This window comes from Hevea brasiliensis, chromosome 14, assembly GCF_030052815.1.
Source record: "Hevea brasiliensis isolate MT/VB/25A 57/8 chromosome 14, ASM3005281v1, whole genome shotgun sequence".
Taxonomy (NCBI): domain Eukaryota; kingdom Viridiplantae; phylum Streptophyta; class Magnoliopsida; order Malpighiales; family Euphorbiaceae; genus Hevea; species Hevea brasiliensis.
The window spans coordinates 69,344,238-69,370,276 of record NC_079506.1 but is presented as its reverse complement, the minus strand read 5'-3'; the positions used below and the strand labels follow the sequence as shown (position 1 = coordinate 69,370,276).

The window sequence follows — 26,039 nt, the reverse complement described above, 5'->3', positions numbered from 1 at the left end:
GAATTTTGGCAAAAGTGGGTCCCTGATACTTATGTAGACATGAAACTACAAGAGTTTTTAAGATTGAAGCAAGGGGATAGAACTGTAGTAGAGTACGAGCGAGACTTTTCAAGGCTAAGCCATTATGCTGGAAGCTTAGTCTCCACCCCCAGAGACCGATGTAAAAGGTTTGAGGCTGGGTTGAGGCCTAACTTGAGAATGCAAGTGGTAGGGTTCCGACACCATAATTTTTCTGAATTGATTTCACAAGCCCTGGAACTGGAAAGGATAGAATCAGAATGGGTAGTGAAAAAGAGTACACAAGAGAAAGAGAAAACTGAAAAGGTTACTAGCCAAGCTACTGAGAGTGGCTCTAGGAAAAGAAAACAATTTGGAGGGTCTAGCTCGCGCAAATCAGGTAGAGGTGGATCTTCTGGACAGAAACCACCCCAATCCGATCAGCACACTCAACAGACACACAGAAAAATGCTGTCGGATCGACTTTGTGAGACTTGTGGTAAACCACATAGTGGAGTATGTTATAGAGCTATAGGAGCATGTTTTAATTGTGGAGGGACTGGTCATTTTGCTAAGGATTGCGTAAGTCCACGCCGTTATGGATCATTTACCACGTCAAAAGGATCAGCTCAAGTTTCTACCTCGAAGAGTTCACCAGCAGTTGGTAGAGGCGGAGGCAGAGGTAGGGGTAGTATGCTTGGAAGTCAGAATACTGTAAATCAACTAGGACAAGGTAATGCTCCAGTGAGAGTATACACTATGCGACAGAGGGACGAGGATGAAACTTCTGACATGGTTCCTGGTATTTTCTTGATTTTTGACTAAGATATTAATATGTATAAAAAAAAAAAAATCAATTTTGATATGTTAGTGACTAGTCTTTTTAAAATTAATTTTGGAAGAGTTTGTCAGTGAAAGGTATTTGCTAGCACACAAGAATTTGTAAAGTTAATTAGTAAGCCTAATTATGTAAGGAAAGAGAACCTAAAAGTAAGTTATAGTAATATAGCTACTTTAGATGCGGGTAAGGGTATTACTGCTGATAGATGTCAGTGGGTACCATAATCAACCTAAGTTCAAGATATTAGTGAATTTAAAAGAAATAAGATATAGGAAAGTTTGTTCTATTGGGATGTATCCTAGTAACTATGCAATATTCTTGATGTTTGTGCTGTAAGCTGCAGATTACAGTACTGACTTGGGATTTATTGTGTAGAGCTACATACTACCCAATAGTACACAAGAATAAGAATAGTTGCAAACGACATCTGTTTTGGTACAGTTATGATAAGATAAAGTTTTTTTTTTATTGGAAAGGAGTTTGAAAATCCTAACCTGGGATTTAAAACTCTAAAGTTAGAATATTGAAAGGTTATAGTTCAGTACAAAAGAAAATAATGACTACACATCAGTGCAAAATAAGCTATAGAATATCAATAGATAAAAAAATAAATAGAACAGTAAGAAATGAGAAAAATACTAGATGAGGAATTGCCACCAAGGCAAGCAATTTACTTAAGATGCGTAACGATATTCCTAACTATTTTATCAAGAAAGAAATAAGTTAAACCAAAGCAAACAAGATAGTGCAAAATGGCACATAGGCCTTGGTCATAATGGAGATGGTAAGATAATGGTTATGGACCTATGGCCAAGAAAGAAAAGACCACAAAGGAAAATAATTGCTAAAACAACAGCAAGAAAAGACTAAAATATTCTAAGCTAAACTGAAAGTTACATCAAATGATTAAGAGATTTGATAAGAAAAGAGTAAAACTAAGTTCTCACCTATAGGATCACAAGAGGTCCTAGAAAAGCAGATCCACTAGCACACAGATTTGCTTACCTCTAAAATTGAAATGAATTTGAATCTAACTTATGACAGAGGCTCATAAGAAACTTGGCACATGAGGTGAGCAATCGATGAGTAAGTAGTATTGGTTAAAGTGCTAAGGAACCATCATTCAGGCCAGGAAGCTACTTGGGAGCATGAATAGGATATGAGGAGACAGCACCCACAACTGTTCAGAGAATAATACCAGGTAAAATTTCGAGGACGAAATTATTTTAAGGGGAGGAGAATTGTAACACCCCTATTTGTATAGCCTGGTATATTTTACTGTTCCAGTGACCGGTGCCGGTCCGGACAATTAAGGGGATTAGAAGCACATTTAAGACAACTAGAGAAGCTATAAACACAAATAATTAGTAATTTCCAATTAGTTAAGTATAAATAAGAAGAACAGAACATAAGAAGTTAAACGAGCTGAGAGTCACAGCAATGGGTGACCTTCTCGGGAATGACTGCGAAGTCATTTTAAACTCAAATTTCGAACCGTAAAAAGTGACGCCGCGGTCCTTAGGACCCTTATGAACACAGTGGAAAAGAGAAAATCATGAAAAAGAACTGTTAAGCCAGTCAAATAATTAGGTCAGGGAGCCAGAAGAAATATGGAATTAATTGCAAATCGGGATGAACCGGCGACGGGCAATTTGGTCAATTGACCCCGAGAGCTGACTCCTGACCTAACTGTCAAATAAAATCAGAAAAAAGAAAATTTCGGAATCGAGAATTAAATTAAAGAACTAATAGAAAAATAAAAAAATAAAAAAAAAGAAAATGGAAAATAGAAAAGTCAAAAGGTGATGACATCATGCATGACCTCATGCATGATGCCATAAAGAATATAATTTATTTATTTATTTATTTACATTTTTGGTCTTCCATAAGACTTAAAAATTCAAAAAAAAAAAAAGAAATAAAATCATTTCTTCTTCTTCAAAAAACGTCACTCTCTCTCCCTCACCCTCTCCCTCACTTAAACCACCATTAAAGCTCATTTTTGAGCTTGAAGAACCAAAATCCAACCATAGAAAATTGTCCTACCATAACAAGACTTTGTTTGGGCAACTAGGAAAGAGGATTCAAGGAAAAGAAAGAAGATAAATTTGAAGAAAAGGAGGAAGAAAATTCTGCTCAAGGTTAGTAATACAAACTTCAATTTTTTTTTGTTTAATTAGTGTTTCTATGGCATCAAGAGCTTGTAAATAAACTTAAAATGAAATAAAAATATGTAGAAAGACAAAACTAAAATTTTGGGCAGCCATGGATGTATGAGGGCATGATGTGTTTTGAATGAATTAAAAGTGTTATTAAGCTTGTATGAGTATGGTGGTAAGATGGAAATGCATAAATGTCATTAAATGCATGAGATTAATGAGTTAGGGTTTTGAATGTTAGGGTTTGTGAACCAAAAATGTGAGAAGTAAGTAAATGGCATGTTTGACCTATTGTGAAGTGAAAAATGGTCAATAATGACCAAAGGAGATGTGTGGGAATTGTTAGAATGGAAGTCAAATTCGTAGGGTAAATAGTCATGCTGCTGGCAGCATTACCAAGTCAACTTTGAAGGACCAAAACTGAAATTTTACAAGTCCAATTGATATGCCACCAATTGGGGATAAAAATAGACATAAAATGACACAATTTTCATTAAGGAATCATGCCCAAAAACTGACCAAAACCTAGTGAACCAATTGACCAAAGTTTGTTAAGAGCAGTCTGCCACTGCACAAACTGACCAAATGAACAGTATTTGTTCATTTGATCATAACTCGAACTAGGCAGGTCAAATTGACATGAAAGTTTACCAGTAATTAGATAAGATATAGATCTAAAACTTTTATGAAGAACACCAATTCAAATTATGCCATTAACCTAATCAAATTATTGAGCAAAGTTGAGTTACTGAACCTGCAAAACTGCAGATTTCCATTTGAACAGTAAAGTTCCAATGGCTATAACTCTCTCTAGAAAACTCCGATTTAGGCGATTCTTAAACCGATGGAAACCTAAGACATAGTAGAACATTTCGTATGAAGGAAATTAGACCAAATTAAGGACTTAACTTGATCAAATTACTGAACGAAGTTGGATCAAAATCAGCCAGAACCCAAAATTGCAGCATGAACAGTGCACGTGAACAGTAATTGTATTTTGGCTATAACTTGAGCTACAAAACTCCAATTGGGGTGATTAAAAAATGAGAATACACTTAAGACAATAAGGAACATTTTCTATGAAGGAAGGTTTGTCAAATTCCAACAGTAAAAAGACCAATGAAACAGTGCAACTTAGGACTCCAAAACCGAAAATTGGCAATTTTGCCTAAAAGACCTAAGCTTTGAGAAAATGACCAAAACCAACAAGTTTAGTGACCAAAATGTGGTATGTGGGTGAAGTTGGAGTTCCCATACCTATTAAGCCTTAAAAAGTCAATAATTTGACTTGAATAGTGTAGTGAATAGTAACCCGAAACACAAAATTTCGAGAACGTCGAATTTAACACGTTAGAGCTAGGTAAATGTGAAGCTAAATTTATTTTAGATTTATGTTAAGTTCTAGTACTGAAACATTGTAAAATTGTGTATTTCAGTTGAAAAGAATACCGGGAAAGAACCCGAGGAACCGAGTCAAGGCTAGAGGCGACTCGCTTGAGGTTTGTGCTCAAAAATTTTTAAATTATAGTTTTCATAATGGAAATTGATTTGTTATACATTGTGAATGTGTTTTGTTCATTGTGAATTTCGAGAATGTTGTGTTGCCTATTTTTCAATGGAAATTTGGAATGAAAATTATTTATTGATTTGTATGAAATATTTGAACAAATGGTTTTGAATTTAGTTATGACTTTAAAAAATCTTATTTGAAAAATAGTATGTTGCCTACTTTGAAAATGAAAAGTTTGGAATGAAATATGATTTGTGAATTGTATGAAATGTTTGAATAACTTGATTTAAATTGTTTTGAATAATTTGAAATATTGAATTGTGACATTACCATGATGTAGCATTTATGATGATTTTGATTTAAATTGTTTTTAATTCACACTTGGCATGACAATATTAATATGTTCCTCATCCACTTGTGGGGTGAGTTTGATATTTGATCAATTTCCTCCCTCTCTGCTTCCGATCGAGGCGAGTTTGGATGAGTACTCATTAGCTAGCTAGCTACCTCCCTCATTGATTTCGATTAGTGGGGGTGTTTGCCTTGTCGTGATGTACACACGGCATGTTCGGAAATTTTGTATCATGGCCTAAGTTGTGTTATTGATTGGCAACACTATCTTTATTGAATTATTTGATCAAAGTTGTGTTGTGTTAAGCTTTGAAAATTATGATTTGTTATAAATGTGATTTGAAAATTTGAAATATGATTGTGAAATATTTGAATTATGAATTGTTCATGAATGTTTTAAATTATACATTTTACATTTTATTGTGCACCACTGAGTATCTTTATACTCAGCGATAGCTTTAACTTCTTTGTCATGAGATAGAGAAAAGGACATAGCAAGAGAGTGAGTCTACTGATCAGAGAGGAGCACAGTTGAAGAAATTCTGTACGGGTATTGTCTATACCCTGGTAGTTTAGTTTGATGTAAATATGATAGTATGCATATGTATCTCTGTAGTTTGAGCAGTTGTACAGATAAAATTGTAATAATATTATTTTTGAGATTTTGTGTTTGTAAATTTAATAGTGGATGAAAATTAAATATTTAAAATGCAATGTGCATGAGTTTATGAAATGTTTTGAGTTATTAATTTTTTTTTATTTGAAATTTGGATTTTGAGTTGAAATGTTGCCATTGTTGTTGATTTGACGTTTGGTGGTTGCAAATGAAGTTGTGATTGAGTAATATATTGGAAGTGTTTTTATTTTTAGGTTTTGAAGAACTGTTTTCTCAAAATACAGACGGCACTCTGCAGAAATTTTTATAAAAATTGCGGAGATTTTAAATATCCAAAAATTTGATTTGTGTTTGGACTTTAAATAAAGTTTTTTAATAATTGAAAAAAATTTTACCCACCAATTCCAAAATGAACGAAATTGTTTTAAAATCCCTTGTAATATATTTAATGGGTTACCGGTAGGTGAAGTACGGTAATTCATTAGGTGTACTATGGGAACATGTTACATCTTACGAGGAGTAGGGTGTGACAGAATTACCTTGGACTAAAGTCTGTTTAATTTGAGAATTTCATATTTAATTTTAGTTCTTAATTTCTGATTTCTTCTTTGGATTGTGAATTACCCCCCCCCTCCCCCCCCCCTAAACCTTTGATTCTTTTTCCCATTACACAAGTGCACGAAATTTAGTAATTCAGTCTCTAGGGTTCGACCTGAACTTACCACTTATTGCAGAAAATATTTCATTGCTGGTAATTTTAGTTAATTTAATTTCTGGTGGAATCAACAACCATTATGTGCACAAACCTCTTAACTAATCTGGACTTGGTCCAATTTTTCCTCCTTCCTTGGAGGGCTCATTTCCCACTGAAACACCTAATTAGAGTGTTTCAATATCCATTCAAATTATTTCTAATAATAATTCCAATAATTGAACTTTGCATTTTAAATTCACTTATAAAGTTTCCTAAGTTGAGTGCCTTGTACTTAATGTTATGGTGTTACTATTCATATTACTAGTTAGGTAAAATGCTGACTTTTTCACAATTAATAGGTATACCATTTTTAAACACATGGTCATCCCACATTTTGGATCACAATTTTGTTGGCATTGGTTGCCAATTACAATACAAGGCCTATTAAGAAAAATTTCAAAATTTCAGTTTTGGTTTCTTATGTTTACTGTTCCATTGGACCAATCAACAGTGGCAATTTGGCTAAACTTCCTTCATCAAAGTTGTTCCTTAATGCGTCTAATTTAATTCCATTTTTGAATCACTCCATTTGGAGTGTTGTAGCTCAAGTTATGCCATTTTTATTAAGGCTGGCCGGATTGGTCAAAACCCAAAAATTCTGGGCAAATTAGATTCTGATAGATTTGGGGAGCTAAATTTGGTTAGCAATTTGACTAGGTTATGATTAAAATTTGGGTTTCTGCTCTTCATGAAAGTTGTTCTACTGTATCTAAGCTTTCCAATGGTTCAAAACTTAGGTCATTTAGACCTGTCTACACCAAGTTATGACCATTTGAACATGTACTGTTCATTTGGTCAATTCTGTCCAGTGGCAGGGTACCTAATCTAGATTCAACCTAATTTTACTCCAACTTGTGATCATTTTTAGGGCAAGGTTTCTGCATAAAAATTGTTACTTTGGGTCTTAGTTTTCATCTCCAATTGGCTTCACACCAACTGGAGCAACAGAATTCAACTTATGATCATTTGAAGGGACAAGGGTCAAGCTGCCAGAATTTGGCCATTTCACATTCACAACTTCAATTTAATCCCAATCATTCAATTGCACTCACAAGCACACCAATTGACCAAATTAAGTATTAACAATGCTAATTGGTCATCAATTCACCAAAATCCCCAATTTTCCACAAAACTCTAAGATTTTTGTTTAGAATTATATCTTTCTGTAGTTTAAACAGTTAAAATTGCTATTTAGCTTGGTACTAGCACCTATAAATTCCTTATGGGAATGATACTCTACTCATTACTATATTACTTGATCACGATCCATGCACTTACGAGGATGTAAACCAGCAAATATTGGCATGAGAATTGCTCGTGATAGAAAATCTGGGAAGTTATGGTTATCGTGTCACACCCTATCCTCACATAAGGCATGACATGATCCTATAATATATCCAATGAATTACCAGTAGTCCATTAAATATATTACAAGAGATTTTGTAGAATTTCAATTTCTTTCAAGGTGAAAAGAGAAGATAATTATTATTAAAGAACTTTTATTTGGGTTTTATATCATAACAATATATTTTAACCTTTTCGGAATTTCTAGAATTTTTATAAAATTTTTTACAGACTTTCGTTTATAAATGAAAAAAACAATTCTTCAAAACCTGCAAAAAACACTCCCAATATATATTTAAACCACAACTCCATTTGCAAACTCATCACAATCCATTCTTAATCAACACAATTTCAAGCAATTCATTATAAAAAAAAAAAATTCAAAAGAAACTCAAGGATTTCATTAATAAGAAATAACTGGCTTACATTATAAATATTTACACTAGTCAAAATAAAATTCTAAAATTTTTATACAACTGCTCAAGTCCAGTATGTACATACACACAGATACATATACATTAAAAGAAATATTTACGAGGGTATTTTCTATATACCCGGTGATGTCTCCAAAATAATGTTTACTGCACATCACCAGCCTACTCTACTGTTTGATCTGTCTCTTTACCTGTGACAGCAATAAGAAGCTATCACTGAGCTAAAGACTCAGTGGTGCACTACTTAAAGAAAATAATAATTTACACACTTCCAAAATCACAAATTTTCAAAATAAATCAATTAAATTATTAACACATAGAAAATCATGTTTTATTTCTAAAGCCAGAAAATTTCTTAAATAAATCAAATTTCATTTACAAATCATAAAACAAAATTTTGAAAAGTCACACAGCTTGATCATGACACAAATATCCAATTCGTCCCAATTACCAAAGGCTAATGGGGAATGCAAAGGCTAGCTAGCATAAATATATGAGTACTCATTCAATTCATCCTCAGCTGGTACACACCTCAACATTTCAGCCAGAGAAGGAATATAAATCTAATTCGTCCCACTAGGCAAGCTAGTGAGGAATTCAAACATATAGTCATGATATTGTGGTTTCAAACCATTTCAACAATTTTGCAAGCATAAAAAATATTCATCAATTCACATTCTTATTTAATTTCCAATAATTTCCCAAAATTGGGCTAACAACATATAATTTTTGTCAATCAAAGTATTCAATGTAAATAAGGCCATAAATTAATGTCACAACTCATTCCATTCAAAATTCAATTTGCAAATATAAAAGGGATAGTTGTTGTGCTGATAAGTGCATAATTTATTAATTTTACTCCCATCACATTTAGTGTTTCTAGGGTATCTTTATGCCTAATTCAGTTGATTAAAGTATAATTATCTATTGGGCATATGTTTAGAGAGTTGTTGAAATAATTCTGTTAAATAGAGAAATTTTTAGCATTTGCATTAATCTAACTCTTTCTGTATTTTTTAGGGTTTTGGTGAAGTTCCAAAGCATAGAAGTGTGAAAGGAAGCTTGAAAAGAGCAAAGGATTGAAAAGTGTTGTTGATACAAAGTACACGGGTCGTGTAAGCACAACTACAAACCCATGTAATATTTTGCCAGAAGAAATCCAGAGAACCGAGGAAGAAACAAAGTACACAAGCCATGTAACTTGTCCCGTGTAAATCCTGCAGACCCGTGAAGCCTTCTGTGCCAATACAAAACATACCCACTCAGCTCCAGTAAGTTACACGGCCCTGGGCCGTGTAGTGATACACAGGCCATGTATCCGTCGATAATTAGTTTCCTGATTTTGCTCCAGTTGTAGTTTTTGACAGAGAGAAAGACTCTTAAACCTAACCCTAGGCCATTTATTATAAATAGAAGAGGTAGCAGCCGATAAAAAGGAGATACAGCAGCCTCTCGACAGAGCAGGATCAGACTTTCGTTCTCCATTCACATTCTAGATTTCTTCAATTTTCTTCTTTAATTTTCTGTAAGCCATGAACATGAGTGGCTAAGTTTTTAATTCAATTCAAGAGATTCAAGTTCTTTTGCGTGATTTGTTAGACCAGGTTCTTAATTTAATTTATGTCTTTTTGAATATTTATTGTTTTCTAATTTCATTGTCTTTGATCTATTGAATGATTTGCTAAAAAGGCCTATTAGTTAATTGTTTGATTTGATCAATTGCTAGTTCATCTTCATAATCCGTAATTGTTGTGTAAGATTGAACATGAGTAGCAATTAGGTTTTATTGATTATGATATCAATTTTCGATAATAACCTAAGGAAACAATAGAGTGAATTAAATGATTTATGCTTCATAAATTGTTGTTCAGCTTAATTACTTCCTACTCTTAAAGCAATTATTAATTTGATGAGGATTGCTTAATACCAATTCAGTTAATAATTAGAGTCAACAAGAGTGTTGGGCTCGAATTGATGAGTATAGGGAAGTTAGGGATTTACCTCGCTGTTTGGTAAATCTACGTTAAGTATTGAATAAGATATAATTGTATTTCTTTTGTCTATGATCGAATCTATGCATTGGAATGCGAATTACCTTAGACTGAAGTTTGTTTATTTTGAGAGTTTCATATTTAATTTCTGATTTCTTCTTTGGATTGTGAATTACCCCCCCCCCCCCAAACCTTTGTTTCTTTTTTTCATTACACAAGTGTACGAAATTTAGTAATTCAGTCTCTAAGGTTCGACCTGGACTTATTATTTATTGCAGAAAATATTTCATTACTGGTAATTTCAGCTAATTTAATTTCTGGTAGAATCAACAACCATCATGTGCACAAACCTCTTAACTAATCTTGACTTGGTCTAATTTTTTCTCATTCCTTGGAGGGCTCCTTTCCTACTGAAACACATAATTAGAGTGTTTCAATATCCATTCAAATTATTTCTAATAATAATTCCAATAATTGAACTTTGCATTTTAACTTCACTTATAAAGTTTCCTAAGTTGAGTGCCTTGTACTTAATGTTATGGTATTACTATTCATATTACTAGTTAGGTAAAATGTTGACTTTTTCACAATTAATAGGTAGACCATTTTTAAACACATGGTCATACCACATTTTGGATCACAATTTTGTTGGCATTGGTTGCCAATTCAATTCAAGGCCGATTAAGAAAAATTTCAAAATTTCAGTTTTGGTTTCTTATGTTTACTGTTCTATTGGGACAATCTACAGTGGCAATTTAGCTAAACTTCCTTCATCAAAATTGTTCCTTAATGTGTCTAGTTTAATTTCCTTTTTGAATCACTCCATTTGGAGTGTTGTAGCTCAAGTTATGCCATTTTTATTAAGGCTGGCCGGATTGGTCAAAACCCAGAAATTCTAGGCAAATTAGGTTCTGGCAGATTTGGTGTGCTAATTTTGGTTAGCAATTTGACTAAGTTATGGTCAGAATTTGGGTTTGTATTCTCCATGAAAGTTGTTCTAGTTTATCTAAGCTTTTCAATGGTTCAAAAATTAGGTCATTTGGACCTCTCTACACCAAGTTATGACCATTTGAACATGTACTGTTCATTTGGTAAATTCTATCCAGTGGCAGAGTACCTAATCCAGATTCAACCTAATTTTACTCCAACTTGTGATCAGTTTTAGGGCAAGATTTCTGCATAAAAATTGTTGCTTTGGGTCTTAATTTTCATCTCCAATTGGCTTCACACCAATTGGAGCAACAGAATTCAATTTATGACCATTTGAAGGGACAAGGGTCAAGCTGCCAGAATTTGGCCATTTCACATTCACAACTTCAATTTAATCCCAATCATTCAATTGCACTCATAAGCACACCAATTGACCAAATTAAGCATTAACAATGCTAATTGGTCATCAATTCACCAAAATCCCTAATTTTCCACAAAACCCTAATCACCAAGAACCCTAACTTTTCAATAGCTTAATTCATGCAAATTTCAAGTATACTACTACATCTACTCACTCATTCAAACTTGTATACATGTTTAATACCATCAATTTCCATCAAACCCTCATCATTCTCAAGCTAGCCGAAATTCTCTAGGTCCCATACATGCATGATTTCTTGCTTTCTTATGTTAATTTCTACTTACTCCATTCCATTTCCATAAGTATAGCTTAATTTAAATGGAGAGAAAGACTTACCTTAATGATGCTCTTCTTAATCTTCACTTCCTTTAAATTTTCTCCTAATTTATTTCTTCAATTCTCTTCTTCTAGGGTAAATTTCGAGTTTTCTATGATTTTTGGTTAGGGTTTATGGTAAGAATTCAAGTTTTTGGAAGCTTGAATTGGTTGTTAATGGAGGAATTAAGGAAATGAGAGAGAGAGGAGAGAGAGAGAGAGCAATTCGAAAAGGATGAAGAAGAAAGGTAAAATGATTTTTTTTTCTTTTAATTTGTCATTTTATGTTAACATTTATCCCCAATTTTCCAAATTAACATTATAATTTATTATGAGGTCATCCTTGCATAATGACGATGTCATAAATCCCTTAATTTCTTATTCCTTTTTCCTTTCCTTTACACTCCTCTTCATATTTTTAATTATTTTTTTATAATTTTAATTTCCTATATTTTAATAAACATTTAGGCCAAAAGTCACCTGTAAGAGTGAATTGACCATTTTACCATTTACCGGTCTGATCCATCTTTCTAATAGCATTAAATTACTTCTGGAACACTAGTTCAATTATTTGAATTGGTTCTCTATTCTTTTCTGTGGTTTTCACAATGCTATTAGCTTTGCAATAATCCTTAGGCCTGGGGTGCCATGGTGTCCCACACGAAATCAGGGTAGCGATTGAGCTGGCAGTCACTTTCCGGTTTAGTCACCCATCGCTGTGGCCTCGGCTCATTTAACCCATTATACTTTATTTTTCTTATTTGTATTTCACCTTCAAATAATTTATATTAATTTTTATCTATGGCTTTTCTAGATGACACAGATATAGTTCTAAACTTCTTGATTGTCCAGATCGACACTAGTCACCGGTATAGTGGGATGTACGACACTAATGAATATAGGGGCGTTACAACTTACAATTTGATATCAGAGCCGCTCGAGTGTCCTCTTGGGCGATGGTGGGGCAAACCTCAGCGAAGACGCTGAGTCCCGAAAGGGGGGGAGAAAGGTCTCTTTGGTAAATCCCACATCAACAAAGCACAGAGATGGTCTTGGGTTCAAAAAGTAATGATATATAAAATAGGAGAACTAATCACTAGAGGCGCATTTTGGTGGAATGGCCTAGAGAGTTGGAAGAACTCTAGGGTTAAGCATGCTCATTTGAGAGAAATCCTATAGGATGGGTGACCTCCTAGGAAGTTCTCCATTTCACCTATGGGACAAAACCGTGAGACTTATGGCCAAAGTGGACAATTCCTCTAGTGGTTGGAGCCTGACCGTTACAATTTGGTATCAGAGCCGCTCGCGTGTCCTCTTGGGCTATGGTGGGGCAGAACGCTGAGCCACTCGCTTGTCCTCTTTGCCCTTCTTGCTTTTTCTATAATTTTTATAATATCTATAAGTTCTTATACATTTCTAAAACTTAGTTATGCAATTTTTATAGATTCCTTCCTCTTCTCTTTGCTTTGAGAATGAAAGGCTGATAGTGGAAGCATCACAAAATGCAACTCTCTAATGTTCTATCCTTTCATCAATTATCATAATCATTGAAAAATTATAAATTGCACTTTTTATCAAACAAATATTAGTATTTTTTAATAAATTATATATTTTACTAATTTAAATAATTAGAAAAATTTACTAAAAAGTCAATAAATCATAATCAATATTTATTATAGCATATTTTAGCTTTTAGGTAGGAGATTAGTTTTTAGAAAACTTGATTTAGAGTTTGAAAGTTAAAAAGTCACCACAGAAAAACTAAATTTATGTTTTAAAAGTTTAAGTGTGTATAAAGATATTTTTAAATTAGTTAAAATTTTAAATAATTTATAATTATTATAACAAATAATAACAAAAAATTTTAACTCTCTAAGAATAAAATAAATAGAAAGAAACTTTTATACCACAAAAAATTGGATTTTTTTGACTTAAAATATTTCATTTGTTTTCATAATTGGTACTAGAATTAATTTTAAATATTAAATTTGATAAAATTATTATTCATAATGGAAATTTTTAGAAATAAATTAAAAAATAGGCTACTAAAATAAAAATTTTAATAATTTAAATACATATAAAAAAAATTAAAGCTTTATATCTAATTATTTAAAATAAAAAGGAGAGTAATTTTAAAAAATAAATCACGTCGATATCACGAAATGTCGAGCACAAATACAAGTTATCTTCTTTCCATTATTAAGCTCATTGATAGACATGACTTGTATGGCCAAGAAGCATATCTTAAACACCATATAATTAATTTAGTTTTTAATTTTTAAAATAATATCATATATTAGGAATTAGATTAATTATAACAAATAAATTTTCAAAAAAAATATAATCTTATTAAATTAATAAACATTAATATTTATAAAATTGATTAAAATAATATTAACATTAATATTTTAATTTAAATAATTAAAATTTAATATTTATAAGATATAATTAAAATAATTATAATATTTTTTTATCTATAATTTATAATATATATAAATGTAGGAGAGGGAAATAACGAGATTGGAAAAATGTGCATGATAATTTACTATTATGATAATAAGTTATTAGTTTTATTTTATTTTAATTCGATGAAAAAATTTGGATTAATAATATATTTTAATAAGATGAATCCCGAGAATCCTAAGAAGAATATATATATATATATATATATATATATATATATATATATATATATATATATATATATATATATATATATATATATATATATATATATATATATATATATATATATATATAAACACAGGCACGCACGCACGAGCCATTTTCAATTCACGCTCTCATATTAAAATAAATTAAAGAAATTAAGATAAATTAAACATAAATCTTTATCAAATCGACTTAAAAATAATATATGTAAAAATTGTGACACCCCTTACCCGACTACAGTGTAGCCGAGCAAGTTATGCCACTCAGTGTGCCGAGCACTCTATTTTATCTTAATTCATTTTTATTCTTCCTTTTGAATATAACTTGTGAAATATAATTTATTTAAGCCATTTATCGAAATTATAATTTATTTGAGGTTCCGAGAATTTTATAGAAAATCCGGCGGAGTACCGGCTAAAAATGGAGAAAACAGTTCTTCGGAACCTGTGAAAAACACTTCCAATATTCATATATTCGTATTCAATTACTCTCAAACTCCAATAATCATCATCTCAACATTTGTCAACATTCATTTCTCAATCATTTATCTCAAGTGATAATCATGTACAAGTCACAGTTATGTATTCACTTTTCCTTTCACAAACACAATTTTCATAACAATTCCTCTATTTGTCATTCATTCATTTCACATCATCATTAGACTCAAATCATAAATAAATTCTCACATGTGATTTATAATCACAAATTACAAGTACTTACATTAATACAAAATTATATTACATTTGTTTCAAATACACATGATAAAATAAGAGTTTAATTACAAAATTTACAAAAATCTCAAAATACAAAATGGGACCTAGTGTCCTACCAATGCACTGTGGATGGTGAGGTGACACGACACTATGCGTAATCGTGAACCGCCTTACCGAACTGTGGTCTACTGGGCCCTCTGTCCAAATCTTCGCACTCTACGTTGCAAAGGCGACGCGGTAAGCATAAAGCTTAGTGGTGCCAATAATACAAGAAAATATAATATGCAAATAAAAATAATAATTTCCTTGCTATTGTGTTCATAAGAAATGAGTAATTACTAACTTATTGTTTAGTCGAGGGCTAATCATGTTTTATGATATTAACTTCTTCATGCATTTCGTTAATTATTTTCTTCATGATCTTGAGCTTCTTTGTATTTTTGTAATCATTCCTGATACTTAATTTTCGTATTTTCTTTAATAATCAGTTCAATCACAGTTATACTTTTCCATGCCCAAGTAACGTATACTGGACGACTGGACTGGATAACGGGTCGTTGGCACTGGACACCGCGGTGGCTCGGGCCGTCATACCATGGGACGCAGAACGTCAACCATGTATGCAGTCAGTATGGCTAAAAAGCCATGATATCACATAATCGGGCATAAAAGCCATGCATACGGGCATAAAAGCCATGAATACGGGCATAAAGCCATGAACACAGGCATAAAGCCTTTCGCAGTACTGCTAAAACAATACCCTATTGGCATGCCAATCTATCCAAACCAATCACATTAGGCCTACTAGGGCATTTTGCACTTTTAAGTTTCACAATTTTTGAATTTCAAGTTTTCATGTCACTATTCATTTCATTAGTCAACTAAAATGTTGACTTTTGCATAAACAATAGGTACATTGGTTTTAGTACTCCCAACATACCACATTTTGTATTCAAAACTTGTTGGTTTTGGTCACTTTCTCAAAGCTTAGGTCATTTTGGCAAAATTGCCAATTTTTGATTTTAGTGTCACTATTCACCTCATTGGTCAACAAAAATGTTGACTTTTGGATAGAAAATAGGTGTATTGGTCTTAACACCTCAAACATACCACATTTTGTATTTCAAACTTGTTGGTATTGGTTGCCAATACCATTTTTAAGCTTAATGCTAATTGAGCAAAATTTTCGGTTTTCATGCTTCATCTTTACTGTTCCATTTGTTATTTTTACAGTGGGAATTTGAGGAAATGGTAAACATGAAAGTTGTTCCTTATTTTGTCTAGTTGAATTTCCTTTTTTGAATCACTCCATTTGGAGTTTTGTAGCTCAAGTTATGGCCAAAATAAGTTTACTGTTCACGTGCACTGTTCATGCTGCACTTTTGGGTTTTGGCAGATTTTGGTCCAACTTTGGTCAGTAATTTGATCAAGTTAAGTTCATAATTTGGCCTAACTTTCTTCATATGAAATGTTCTACTATGCCTTAGGTTTTCATCGGTTCAAGAATCGCCTAAATCCGAGTTTTCTAGAGAGAGTTATAGCCATCCAAACATTACTGCTCAAATGAAAATTCTGTAAATCTCAGTACAGTAAACTTCACTTTGCTCAATGATTTGATTAGGTTAATGGCATAATTTAGATTGGTGTCCTTCATGAAAGTTATTTGTCTATATCTTATCTTGTTGCTGTAAAAATTTCAGGTCAATTGACCATATCTACAGTGAGTTATGGCCAAATGAACAGTTACTGTTCATTTGGTCATTTCTGCAGGGGCTGTTTGCAGGGTATCCTGATTGGGGCCAAGTTTTGGTCCTCTTGCTTTGGTCTTTTGGGCATGGTTTCTTCAGCAAAAATGTGCCATTATAAGCCTAGTTTCATGTCCAATTAGCTAAACACCAATTGGACCTACACAGCCCAAGCTATGGCAGTCCAAGTGGACTGAAATTTCAGTCACCTTGCTGCTGTCTTTAGGCAGCATTCTCATTCACTTTGCCATGCCATTTTTCAGTCCAAATTGTGGTCAACTTACCTAAAATGGTCACTAATTGACCATTAAAATGTTCTTTCACAATTGCATAAGCTAAATCCAAGTTTCACTCGCAAACCCTAGCTCAACAATTTCAAAATCATGCATTTTCACTTTATTTCATCAATCTACTTAGCAAATACATATTGTGGGCAGCCCTATTACCCATTTAACTTCATTAAATTCAACACCATCAAACCCTAACCATGGCTGCCAAAAATAAGGGATGACATACCAATGTCTTTCATCAAGTTTCTTTGTCATTTAATCACCAATATAGTGCTTAAACATGAAATTGAATTGAAATTTAAGGTTTTGGTCACTAACCTCTTGTAGGGCAGATTTTTCCAAGTTAAATCTTCATTTTCTTGTACTCTCTTGGCTGCCAAACACTTCCTCTAGGTCCAAGGATTCATTTTAGTGTTGGGGTCTTGAGGAAATATGGTGAGGAAGCATGAGAAATGAAGCTTTTGTTTGAAAATCAATGGAGGGAGAAGAGGGAGAGATTCACGTTTTGGCTGAAGAAGAAGAAGGAAACAGCAGAATTTTGGGTTCATTTGTCTCTTTTAATTGTTTAAAAAAAGACTTATTGAATGGTAATTGGTGGAGGGTATGTAAATGACATCATGTGATGTCATTATCTCTAATTTCCTTCATTTTTCTTTTCTTTTCTTTTCTACCACATTTCAATTTAATTTTTAGCAATATTTCTTCATATTTTATGTCATATTAATTATTTACTTAACTGGACAAGTCGGTCAAAAATCATCTCTGAAGGCAAAATGACCAAAATGCCCTCCGTTTGGCTTAACGGGTCAAAATTGTCTGTACCGATTGAAAATTTTTTCTAAATATTTTCTTGGCATTCTAATGCCATAGGAACCTCAATGACCCTTCTCTGGAGTCCCAAAAATTATTTTAAAATTTTTCCCCCGGGTCTAGGGCTCCTCGTTGCGAGAACCGCAACTTCCCTCTGGTTACCCTTCGCTTGGGCACCGGCTCATTTGACTTGGTTGTATTTTATTTCTAAAATTTTTACTAAATTTTTCTTATTAATATTTGAATTAATTATGGTTCCTGAATTTAGTTTAAATATTTTTTCCGGACGTTCTAGCTGTCCGGACCGACACCGGTCACCGGAACAGTAGAATGTACGGAGTTGCTACCGGGAGGGTGTTACAAAAATAATATTTTTATATTATAAATTAAAAAACTAATAAATTGTAAATGTTTATGAAAATATTAAATTTTTTCCAAAAGTATGATTTTATTTTAAATAAATCAAAAATAAATAAAGACTTAAAATTTTAAATTGACTATAAAGTTGAAGGACGATTAGTAAAATTTAGTTATAAATTAATTTAAAAACCTATAATAGTAGGTCACAGATATTTTAGTGATATTCAAATTGAAATTCGAGAAATTTTATGATACCAATTAAAGTTAAGGGATGAAATTGATATGACTACCTAAATTGAGGGATTATAAGTGAAATTAACTCAATTACTACTAGCATAGTTGGTTTGTTCTATGAATTGATTGGGTGAGTTGGACATTAATTGAATCAAATAAGTAATTGACTAATGAAATTCTATTTTATTTAATTTTATTTTTGCTTTTACTTTGGTACAAAAGAGTTTAATACGCGACCACCAAAAGAAAAGTTTAATATGCGTCTTATTTAATGTTCTTGAAAACAAAATGACTTCTTATAAATTAAAAGGTGGGAATGCTTTCTTCAAAACTAAAACCCAACTAAGCTTACACAGAGTCAGAGAGAGAAAATTTCTGAGAGAGAAGAAAAACTAGACATGGCTTCTCACAATTGCTGGTTTCAAAGGTTAGTATATTTACTGTTTAAATCAAGTTTAGAGCTTGTATTATTCATTAAACTAATGCAAACTTTTTCTGCTTACCTCTATTTGTTTCTTGATCCGTCAATGGCTGTTATATTCTTTAAAATTGATTTTTGCAGATTTTTATCTTCTTCTTCTTCTTCTTCTTCTTCTTCTTCTTCTTCTTCTTCTTTCTTGTTTACATTGGTTAATTAGTATATTCATTGTTTAAATCAAGTTTACAACTTCTGAAATTCATTGAACTAATGAAAACATGTTCTGCTTAACTCTGTTTGTTTCTTGATCCTTCAATGACTGTTATATTCTTTAAAACTAATTTCTACAGATTTTTAGTTTGTTGTTCTTCTTCTTTTCTTATTTACATTGACAATTAGTGGATTCATTGTTTAAATGAAATTTATATGTTGCAAATTTCGGCTTCAACCCTTTTCCTGATTCTTCATTGACTATAATATTATTTAAAACTGATTTCTGAACATTTTTCTTTTGTTTTTTTTTTATTACATTGATTAATAAGCACTAAGACTATGTTTGCTTAAGTTAACAAGTGTGCACGGTACATAGTCCAAAATTAATAAGTGTGTTAATTTATATATATATATATATATATATATATATATATATATATATATATATATATATATATATATATATATATATATATATATATATTTTAACATGAATAAATAATATAGATTTTTTTTAAGTTCATATTATTTATAAATATTAAAAATAAAAAATATTTAATACCATAATTTAATTTTTAAATAAAATTAAAATTATATTACAATCAAAAAATAAAAAAATATTTTCATAGAGACATTTTCTTAACTTTATTTCCTTTCGTTTCAAAGATCAGATAATTTAGGACATCTATTAACACAAGATACCATGCTGTTACAGTTTATAAAAATCTTTATTTATTAACCAAAATGTTTAGAAAGTGACTTTTGCATTTTATCATTGAAATTATTAATGTGAAGATGCGATGCATTTTATCTTGATTATTCAATGGATATAATATTCTTTAAAACTAATTTCTGAATCTTTTTCTCTTGCTTCTTTTGCTCTTCTTCTCTTTTCTTATTTTTATTAATTATGCTTGCTTAAGTTTAAAAGTGTGTAAAATGCATAGTCCTGTAAAGCTATAATTTTTTTTTCATAAAAATAAATTATTATTTAGTCTCTCAATTACATAAAAATTAATGAATTGATCTCATATTTTTAAAAATACATGATTTACACCCTTACATTTGGTTGACGTATTTTTTAAATTTTAGTATTATCTCTTTTATTATTCTTATTACTTTTTTTTTAGTCTAAATCAATTCCTGTAAAATTTTTATGATATTTCTATTGCTTTAATTGTAAATTTTACCAACCTTAATAGAATTAGAAATATGATATATTTTATAGGAATAGAGATATAAAATTTAAAATGAATTTATAAATAAAATTTACAAAATTTTATGAAAATTTATTTGTTTAAAATAATTGCAGAAATTATTATTATTATTATTATTATTATTTTCCCAGTGAATTTAGGAGTCTGGTTTCCTAGCCAAATTTGGAGTCAGATTATTACTTATTGTTTTGCTTCTCCATCAGGCTTCTACCGCCGAAGATTCATATTATATACCCAAGAAAATATACAAGCATTTTGTTCTTCCAGTATATCAATTCTTTGTTCTGATATAGATGATTTTCGATGGATTCTGGAGATTACGGGTGTTGACGTCTGGACTTTTATTGACACTGCGATATTGGTGGCTTCGTTGGATTTCGGGGCTGACTTCAAGCAGCGGAGAGATAAGATTGTTGAAATGCTATGCGCATTGAGCTCGTCTGGTCGATGTAGGAGTATGGGCAGGATTAGTGATGGGCATGAAATGAGAGAAAATAGAAATGAAGCCAAAGGTGGAGATGGATGTCGAAGTGGGTCGATTTATGGAGATGAACATGAAGAAAACGATGATGAATTGGATCCATTTGCGGGATTGTTCGACGATAAGCAGAAGAAGATTTTGGAGATTATACAACATCTTGAAAATCCTGATCAGTCTCAAGATTCTCTGGTTGATTTGCTTCAAACTTTAGCAGATATGGATATGACCTTCGAGGCACTCAAGGACACTGGCATTGGAAGACATGTCAGTAGTTTGAGAAAGCATTCATCCGATGATTTTCGGAGATTAGTGAAGCAACTTGTCAGGAAATGGAGAGAAATTGTAGATGAATGGTTGAGGCTAAATCCTCAAGAAGAGCAAGCATCCTCTACTCTAACGGCTGATGGGAACTCCCCACAGCAGAAAATTTCCCGGAACCAGGTTCCTGATATTGCATACTCTCCAAGTACTCACAAAGAGAGTTCTGATTCAGACAAGAAAACTTGTGAACCAGAAGGAAAGCCAAAACCGGTTCCTCGAAAGGAAGCTCCACGTAGACCTACCCATCAATCAGTTTCTATTTCTCACAATGTGCAAAGACAGAGAGAGCAGCAGCAGCAAAGAGAGAGAGAAGTTGATTATGAGAGGCTGCCTCTGCAAGGAAGAGGCTTCAAGAGAATTACAAAGAAGCCTTAAATGCCATGAAGCAAAGAACAATTCAAGTGATAGATATACATGATATTCCCAAACCCAAGATTGCCTTTTTTGCAAAGAACAAAGGTGGTGGTTCTTTGGGGAGGCGCTACTGATTTTGGCAGAAAGGTCTTTAACAGGCTCTTAGCAGAAATGTCTTTAACAGGCTCTGCTTATTCAGATCTTTTATATTTGTAATACCCTTAAATATGGTTTATATACTAAGGTTGAGGATGATGTGTTATTTTTGTAAGTTGGGTCGGTTTTCTTAAAAAAAATTATATTTGTGAACATAAAATTATTGCATTCTATGATAATTTGATTATTTTCCAATTTGATCTTTTAACATATTTGCCCTGAATTTTGGATATTAAAGTTCTTAAATTTTTGACATTTGCATGTTAATTTCTGCAGATAGTTCATAGTTGCTTGCTTCTAAATTGCAATGAGAATTTGAGAGGTTTGGTCTTATGTAATTCTTGAAAATTTGCCAAGAACGTGTCAAATGAAATTGAAAAATCAGTACCATGTAATTCAATTTGGTTGATAAAAATTTTCATTTCAATTATATATTGAAGCTGATGCACAGCACTACAAAGGACACTACTTTTCCTAAAACTAGTTCGTACACTCCAGAATTTCGAGGAATAAATTGTTTTACGTAAGCATAAGTTGAGACTATATAGTAGCTTAACCATTATAGAAGCAAAAAGAATTCCACTTTTGTAGAGAAAAAGAAAAGATTTTATGGTAATTTGCAATTGGCTTGCATGTTCTTTTCATACTTGTCCTTTATTTTCTTCAGCCTGTGCAGAATGTTGATCCTCGTTTCACAAGCCAAACTCATGACAGATGATACACATTAGCTGCGAGATCACTCTCATTTGTGTTTGGAATTCATCACCTCACCACTCTGCAATGAGTCTAATACCCAATCTTTCAAGCACATTTCTCCTGTGGGCTTCTTCCTTGTAAATGTTTCCATCAACATGATTCCATAAGACACTATTCCCTGTGATCCAGACTCTGCATATAACATAAAAAATGTGGAGAAATCATGAAAATCAAAACATAATTGTAGTGAAGTTGTTCCAAAGAAAGTGCAACATCTACCAAGCTGTTTAACCTCTGTAGCATATCCAAGCAATAGGAATTAGAGTGCAACAATGCCTCAAGGTTTCCATTGGGCATGAACTCCATAACCAATGCTTTGATGTCAACATTGGCACAGCTGTTGATAATTTTGATAAGATTTCTGTGACGAATGCTTCAAAGAACTTCACATTCTGCGTCAAAACTAGTTGCAAATTGAATACCTTTACTGCAACAGCCATACCAATTATCCCTCTCTATCCAAAAGTAGTTTACTTTCGTCTAATCCATTTGTAGCCTGCGTGAGTTCCTGGTATGAAAACCTTCTATATGTTGCCATATGTAGCAAATCAGGTTGAGTAGAGAAAGGACTGTTCTCCTTTTTTCTTTGCCGCCTTGCCAGCACATATACAAGGGCTAGTACCAATATTGCTGAAGCTGTAGCCGGCACAACATATTTCAGAAATCTTATTGAAGCCTAGTTGAGGAGCTACGCAGGGTCCAAGATTGTGCATAAAAGAGCTGTTTCCAAGTATGTCTTACAACAGACTAGAAGGAGAAATTCCTTGCAGAGGGCCATTTACAATCTTGGGAATCACAGCAGAGAGTATGCTATTCGAGAGATCCAGGTGCTCCCAATTGGACCTGGTATAGGTCCTTGGAATTTATTATGTGCTAAAGAGAGATAAATTATCAACTGTTGGAGAGCACAGATCTCACTTGGAATACCACCAAAGAAATTATTCTTTGACAAGTCCATTTGATATAAGACCTCTAAATTTCCAATTCAGATGGCCACCTAGTGAATTTGATGACAAGTTAAAAACCAACATGTCCTCCTTAAGGGCATACTTGAAGTTAAATTATTGCTATCAAGCTGTTAGAGAGGTAAGATTCCCAAAGCAACTTGGAACTGACCCTAAAAGTCTTAACTCACCCAGATTGCTCAGATGACATAGATCATTTGGAATGGAACCATATTGCCACTAAGATAAATTTTAGACAAAATATTAAAAGGAATTCTCTTTGCTAATTTAGAGTAGAGAGCAATTTCCACTGAACCCAAACTTGGCGAATTATCTAGCGGTTTGTAATCCATCGTTTTGGTTTCGAATCAAAATACCAAAGTATGGGATTCATCGATTTGACCTATTACTAGCAGCAGCTTCCACAGAATCAAATCCAGATGGTAGTCAATTATCATTTTGAGTAAGAAGAAGAAGAAGAGTTGCAATTAGCTGAGTTCAATATATGAGCTGGAATAAGCACAAGGCTATGCTGGCTTAAGTAAGCAGTTAAGAGGCTCTTGTAACGGTTCGGAAGTTCCCCACTCCTATTCTTGGCAGTTGGCAAGGCCGTCACAAGCTGTCTCTTGCCCTATGGAGCTAACTAGTGTGAATCTGTACAGGTAACGTGCCAGAAACCTCGAAGATGCTTATTATTTGGGCTTATGCGAGCTTGCCAGATAGGGGGAGGCTGACCTGGGGGCCCTGGCCAAGGGGGACCTAGGTGCCGCACGGGGCTAGAACTCCCGTCCCGTGACAATGTGGTATCAGAGCAGGCCCCAGACGATCCGAATCACGCCAAGCGCCCCAACGGGATAGGGGTAGGCAGGGTGCCGATGGCGACAAGGGTGTTGCTAGAATCGGGTGGGCGAGAATGTCAGGCCTCAATGGGACAGAGGTAGACATGGGTTTCTCAATCCCACATCGGACAAGAAGGGGGTCGATCCGAGGGACAAGTGCGGTCTGTCATGCAGCTGGTATGCATCTGGCGAGCAACGTGATGAATCTTGGCAAAGGCATTTAGAGGATGTCTGCGTGCGGAAGTGGGTGAGTGCACTGGCAAACTGGTGGCCAATATGCTGCTCAAGTGTTTGCGTTGGGCGAGCGCAACGAATGGCTTGTGGACTCCTATGTGCGAGGGAGTGTGATCAAGTTGCGCAGGGAAGCGACGCGAATGCACGCAAACGAGGGCGTTTGCGGGATTGGGTGGGGGAGAATGTAACGGTTCGGAAGTTCCCCACTCCTATTCTTGGCAGTTGGCAAGGCCGTCACAAGCTGTCTCTTGCCCTATGGAGCTAACTAGTGTGAATCTGTACAGGTAACGTGCCAGAAACCTCGAAGATGCTTATTATTTGGGCTTATGCGAGCTTGCCAGATAGGGGGAGGCTGACCTGGGGGCCCTGGCCAAGGGGGACCTAGGTGCCGCACGGGGCTAGAACTCCCGTCCCGTGACACTCTGCTTGCTTAAGTTTCAATACTGTATATAGCACAGTGTCCTATAATGCTATAGCTATTTTTTTTAATTCACATTTTCATAAAGAGAAAATTATTATTTATTCTTGTACTATAGTGAAATTAACGATTTGATTCTCATATTTTGAAAAACACGTTAGCTAATTTATAAGTTTTGATTTGCACACTTTCCTTGCTTTGTCTATTTTGATTAAACTTTTGCATTAATGGTAAACATTTTTGTCCTTGAGTTTTTATCATTGTAAACATTTTTATCCCTCAGTTAGTTTTTTTTTTTTTCATCATTGTTAATGCACTTGTCTTTCATTGACTACGTTTTAGTTCCTTGGCATATAGTTAAATTGATTAAAATGAATGGAATGACCAAATAGTTAATGGAATCAAATATGAGGGAGTAAATAAAATAATCAAGTCATTAGTTACGACATAATTGAGAGACTAAATAATAATTTACCCTTCACATATTGAGACCATTGGTTTCTTGCCATTTTATTAACAATTATCTTTTCATCCAAATGAAAAATTATTACTTTTTAGAAAATTATTATTTAAACCTTCTATTTTAATGAAATAATTATTTGATCCTCCAATTAAAAAAAAAAATAGTTTGTCCCCATATTTTTGTATTGTTTACTATTTAGTTTCTCCATTCAGTTTAATTTAAGTATTTTGTTAGTCAATATATAATATATTACCTCTAAATTTGAAATTTTTATATAATTGAATCCTTTCATATGGTTTATTTACGATTGAATTTTTGTATAGAATTAGTTTAATAATTTTCTCATTCATCCATTCTTGAACAATTTTTTCAAATATGTCTAAATCCAAGTAAAGTTTCAATCAAAGAAAGAAATTCCAGTCGAGACACATAATAGCTTTATGCTAATCTATCTTATTGGCCAATTCATATCTGCTCGAGCACTAGTGGTTAAGTTAACTTTCGAGTTCGTGATTCTTACAATAATTATAGACATAATTCGCCTATTGGGCATTCAATTAAATATAAAATTTTATAAGATGCCATTATCCAATGGAGTCAGTGTTGTGTGGTTCACTCCATGGTATTTATCTTTGTAGGGGAGCTCCCTAAGTGTCTCATTGACTTTTTGTTGATGTTTACGTTCTTTTTTTTTTTTTTTTTTTTTTTTTTTTTTGTGGGCTACACTCAATGAAGGAAGT

At 33.0% G+C, this 26,039-nt stretch overlaps 1 protein-coding gene and 1 pseudogene across 2 annotated transcripts; one reads left to right on the top strand and one right to left on the bottom strand.

The window, feature by feature from the left end:
• Positions 1–21,623, top strand: part of LOC110671444 (uncharacterized) — a 41,041-nt pseudogene extending 19,418 nt beyond the window's left edge.
• Positions 21,624–22,098: 475 nt separating this feature from the next.
• LOC110671471 (uncharacterized) lies at positions 22,099–23,510 on the bottom strand. 2 transcript variants are annotated; one of them, XR_002498112.2, is made up of 2 exons: positions 22,621–23,510; positions 22,099–22,533 (listed from the first exon to the last, which is right to left on the bottom strand). XR_002498112.2 is itself a non-coding variant. In XM_021833954.2 (2 exons), exons 1-2 carry the CDS (start codon positions 22,839–22,841, stop codon positions 22,388–22,390), a joined length of 354 nt encoding a protein of 117 aa, XP_021689646.1. In that variant the 5' UTR covers positions 22,842–23,510; the 3' UTR covers positions 22,099–22,387. The 2 variants fall into 2 exon arrangements, 1 of the variants encoding a protein (XP_021689646.1); XM_021833954.2 differs by having other exon boundaries at positions 22,634–23,510.
• Between the last annotated feature and the right edge of the window lie 2,529 nt (positions 23,511–26,039).

Bases quoted from the DNA above. Each gene is read 5' to 3' on its own strand.
- LOC110671471 (XM_021833954.2), bottom strand. From the start codon at position 22,841: ATGGCTGTTGCAGTAAAGGTATTCAATTTGCAACTAGTTTTGACGCAG. The intron at 22,534-22,633 runs GTTAAACAGCTT...TGTTATATGCAG, and splicing joins TGCTTGGATATGCTACAGAG to AGTCTGGATCACAGGGAATA.